General features: G+C 39.9%; 1 protein-coding gene across 1 annotated transcript; it reads right to left on the reverse strand.

Annotated features, from left to right (window-relative positions):
• Nucleotides 1-448: 448 nt before the first annotated feature.
• LOC122043492 (protein HOTHEAD-like) lies at nt 449-2,528 on the reverse strand. The gene is made up of 3 exons (XM_042604117.1): nt 2,400-2,528; nt 784-2,278; nt 449-655 (listed from the first exon to the last, which is right to left on the reverse strand). Exons 1-3 carry the CDS (start codon nt 2,494-2,496, stop codon nt 619-621), a joined length of 1,629 nt encoding a protein of 542 aa, XP_042460051.1. The 5' UTR covers nt 2,497-2,528; the 3' UTR covers nt 449-618.
• Nucleotides 2,529-4,714: the final 2,186 nt, after the last annotated feature.

Raw genomic sequence — 4,714 nt, forward strand, 5'->3', positions numbered from 1 at the left:
TTAAGATTGGCCGAGATCTCGATCTAAATGAGACCTTTTTCGCCAAAACGAACCTCTTCTTAGTCGAGATCTTTACTCTGGCTGAATTATATACCTACGCTAGCTAGTCAAGGAATCTAATCTAGTTACATTCAATTCGGACTATATATGAAAAAGCCTAGTTGAATTGGCTCCGATAATACCTAACCCATGCAAGAGATAACATATCATAGGGATGAGGCTGGCAATTAATTATTAATATATATTGCTTATTAAAAATGATAAAATAATAATTACATATTAAGATTGGGCTTTTAAATTAAAGCTAGCATCTTATATATCATATGAACTTTACAGATGAAGATGAAGATGAAAATGCTATATATAACATCTTTTTTAAAAAAAAAAAAAATTGAGCTGAATAGCAGCAAATTAATTACTTAATTCACTCGAAATTAAATGAGCCAAATGAAAAAGTCTAAATGAACATTATTTGTTTTTATCTTAGTAATAAATAGTACATAAGCATATATCGGTCACAGCACATTAATTTATTGTGAAAATAAATAAATTAAGAATCGATCGGCTGCGCATGCATTTTTTTATATCTGCAATAATAATTAAGATCGTCAATCATGATCACTTGCCGCCCCTTCCTATCAGAAGTCCCATGTACCTACAAAAATCATTAAAATGATCAAAATTAGAATAGATGCCATATATAGACATATAGTATAGTATAATATAATTTTATCAAAATTAAATTCGATCGATCGATTGGTTGATTATTATTTACGTATATACCTGCCCAACATCATGAGAGTAGCTTGGGGATTAGTTCCTGGGGAGAAATTGAAGGTGGATCCATCAATGACCCTGAGCCCGTCGACGCCGATCGCTCTGTAGTCATGGTCGACCACCTTCCCTACTTCACAGCCGCCGTGGAAATGATAGATGGTGTTCACCAGGTCCTTGCAGTATTGCTCCAGCGAAGTGCCGTCCTGCGGACTTCTTGCTCTGTTATTGACGACTAAGCTTGCAGTGAGATTCTGCAAGTACTCCACCGTTTGATTCGGGTATCTGAATTCGGAAAACGCTTCTGTATCCACCGTTCTCATGATCGTCTGCATTGCCTCCACGCATGTTCTCAGATCCTCAGGCTCCGTGAAGTAGTTGTAGGTCACTGATGGATTGTCCTCTGGGTCCACATTCTTGAGACGAAGATATCCTCGGGACAGAGGCTTTGCCAATTTCTCAACTATTACGCCGGTATGGGATGAGGAATTGCCAACTCCGAAGCTGAACCCCGTCAAAGACTCTATGTAGTAGCCCGGCCGGATTCCCACAACTTGAATCGAAGTGGGACTCAGTGGCTCCGGCGAAGGCACCACCAAGACGTTCATCGGGTTGTCGGCGATGCCCTGGCCGACCATCGGCTGGTCCAGGACCACCTCGATGCCCAAAGACCGGAGGTGGTCCGCCGGGCCCACGCCGCTCAGCATGAGCAACTGCGGGCTGCCGAGGGCGCCGGCTGACACTATGATTTCCCCTGCAGAGATTGAGCCCTGCTTTAGGCGGGCCTCGTGGATGTTGCCGTCTAAGTCCTTGTACACCACGCCGTACGCCTGCGGCTGCTTCTTAAGGTGCCCGCCGGCAGTAACGTTCCTGAACAAGATCCTCTGCGCCGTGGCGCGCACGAGAACGGTGATCCTGGCTGGGTCGGCGTACTTGAGGAGATCGGCGGCGGTGTGGCGATGGCCGGCCGGGTCGAAAATGGTCCCTCCGACCTTGGTGCCGTCCAAGTGATCATAGGTGAAGCCGTTATCAGGGGTGACTCCGGCCTCCAGAAGCCCTGCTCTCAGGGCCGAAGTCCAGCCCGTCAGATGAGGCCGGAAAACCACCTCTCGCTCCACCCACCGGAACGACTGGTCGACCAGCTTCGGGTTCAATCCCATGTCCATCACCTCCTGGCGGCTGGCGCGCGAGTAGAACCCGGCGTTGATGCAGGTGCCGCCTCCGAGGCAGCGAGCTCGTCTCATGATGACGCCATCCTCGGAGACGAAACTCTGCGCCGGCGAGGTCGGGGTGATGTAGGCGAGGTTGTTGGTTTGAGAGGCGAGGTTGGAAATGTTGGGATTCCCGTAGGGCGAACCGCCTCTTTCCAGCAGCAGCACGTCGAACCTCTCCGAGAGGGTGGCGGCCAAGGGGCAGCCGGCTGTCCCGCCGCCGACGATGATGTAGTCGTGGTATGAGACCCGTGGCGCATGTGTCGCATTCTTCACGAAGCCATACGGTGGCGCTGTTCACAGAATTAAACCAAATTAAACCATGCATAAATTAACAACTAATTAATTAATTTCGATAGTTAACATGGCTTAATCATATATATAATTAAAAGATCGAAGAGGAAGAAACATTACAGTTGAGAGCATAGCAGAAGCCATGGAAGCAGAAGAAGAAGAAGAGAGTTGCAACAGCAGAAGCAGAAATGAGCATTCTTCGACTTTCCAACCCCATGATTTACTAATTACGTAATATGAATATGGAATATGGATTGGATCCATCCTTCAACCTTATATAAGCTAAGGGTGATGCGGACTAATTAAGAAGAAAATTGTTAAGATATTTTACTTCCAATAAAATATGGTGCATGATCAAATTTACGTTAGTTATATTTGACACGCATAATATTTAGACAACTTCTAAACGAATAAATAAGAAATATAGAAAAATAAATAGGTCAATAAGATTAAAAAAAAACAAAAAAAAAAATAATGCCAGGTCAATAATAGCCACCTACTGGTTGTTGAAACTTAATTATCTACATTAAGAGTGTGGATGTGCTCCCGTTTTAAAAATTCTCAAACTTTGACTTGGTCGTCGAAATAAGAAATATAGAAAAAGAAATAGATCAATAAGATATAAAAAAAAAAAAAAAAAAAAAGTCAGGTCAATAATAACCACTCTACTGGTTGTTTTCTATATACTACGACCGCGTTGGTCTAATCTTAAAAAAGTCTCAGTTGAAGAATTATTGATCATCTAGATGGCTTGATCCTCTTCCTAGTTAGTGAAAGTCAACTATATGGATAAATTTTTATTTATTATTGTCCGACATTCAATATTGCGTGGGGTTAATATAATTGAAAACTTGAGAATGATTGATCATCCAGACGTGTTGATCCTCTTCATCAGGGAGGGACGGATCTAGAAATTAGAGATGGACTCGGCTAATCCCGAATTGAGTGATTCCGTCATGCCAAGGATACTATAGAAGAGGTCTGAGTTCACTTCATGTGATCAAGTTACCATCTCACCTTTCCTATATTTCACTGAATTTAAATTTTATTAAATGATTTTTTTATTATTTATGAAATTATTAAGTAAATTTATCAATAATAATATCTAATTCTTAGATATTGAAAATTTAGGGGTCATCGTAAAAGGTCTGATCATTGACGTTGGTGTTAAAGAGTGTGTTGTTGACGATGAGGTAGAGGTAGCCTCTGTCCATGAGCGCAGTGCAAGACCATGCTTGATCGTCTCACGTGGGAGCTCAATTTATAACTGCTTACCTTCTGCGTCGATGTAAGGGTATGCCGCCATGGAGGACATGTCAATCCGGTCATGGTAGCCACGGTTGAGAGTGATCATGTTGATGACTACGCCTTTGGGGTGACAACTTGGCCACAAGTAGCGATAGTGAAAGGGCATGAGGACAAATAAACAAGGGGGAGGAGGGAGACGATATCATCGAGGGAGGATAAGTAGAAAACGACAATGGGACGAGCGAGGCGAGTGAGACGAAGAATTGAACTGTGGTTTCAGAGTCAAAGACAAGGAGGGTAGAAACAATGGCTACCGTCCATGTCTAGAGTTGGCTGGTAGCTAAAAAAATAGCAAGTATGTATGTTGTAAGTTTAATCTAAATGGTTGGGAAAAAGAAAATATCTGTATTTATAATTATAATAAAAAATTATTTAAACAAATATATAGTTGAATTAAAAATAAAATCTAAGGTGCAAAAAAAAAATTTGTCAACAATAAATTTGTGAACTATGTCTCCAACCCTACGTATAAATTAAAATTTTTGAATTAATAAAAAAATTGAAAACAAAGCAACATATGCTTCTTTTTTCTTTCTCTTCTTTTGACTTGGTATTTACAATGGTTAAGAATTATTGGTTTTGTTTTTTTTTCCTTCTTTACATAGTATATGGATGGAGCCACTCAGGGCTGGGCTATAGCCCAGGATAACCCCTTAGTGGCTCCGTCTCTCTGCTCTTCACTAAGGTCAACTATATGAATAAATTTTTATTTATCTTTAAGAGATTGTCCAAAATTTCATATTGCGTGGCGATTAACATAATATTTTTTTATTTCTTAGAAAGGGAATAATATATGTTTTAAATATGGCGACAATATTTTTTATAGCAGAATTTAAAATATTTAGATGGGGCTTTTATCCATCGTATCTTTAACCTCTATGTAAGGCAGACAATTATTGTATTAACTACCCTTTAAACATTCTTTATATATATATATATATTAACTACCCTTTAAACATTCTTTATATATATATATATATATATATATATATATATATATATATATATATATATATATATAAAGTTAATATTTTAATTTGAGATTCGGTATGCGTTTTGAATTTGTGATTAGTGGATAGCAAATATATTAATAACAAATAACTCCTTGTTTGTTGCCGGTCCAAACT

The sequence above is a fragment of the Zingiber officinale genome, chromosome 2A, assembly GCF_018446385.1.
Source record: "Zingiber officinale cultivar Zhangliang chromosome 2A, Zo_v1.1, whole genome shotgun sequence".
Classification (NCBI taxonomy): domain Eukaryota; kingdom Viridiplantae; phylum Streptophyta; class Magnoliopsida; order Zingiberales; family Zingiberaceae; genus Zingiber; species Zingiber officinale.

Bases quoted from the DNA above. Each gene is read 5' to 3' on its own strand.
- LOC122043492 (XM_042604117.1), bottom strand. From the start codon at position 2,496: ATGGGGTTGGAAAGTCGAAGAATGCTCATTTCTGCTTCTGCTGTTGCA. The intron at 2,279-2,399 runs GTAATGTTTCTT...TTCTGTGAACAG, and splicing joins CTTCTGCTATGCTCTCAACT to CGCCACCGTATGGCTTCGTG. The intron at 656-783 runs GTATATACGTAA...TGATTTTTGTAG, and splicing joins ACTCTCATGATGTTGGGCAG to GTACATGGGACTTCTGATAG.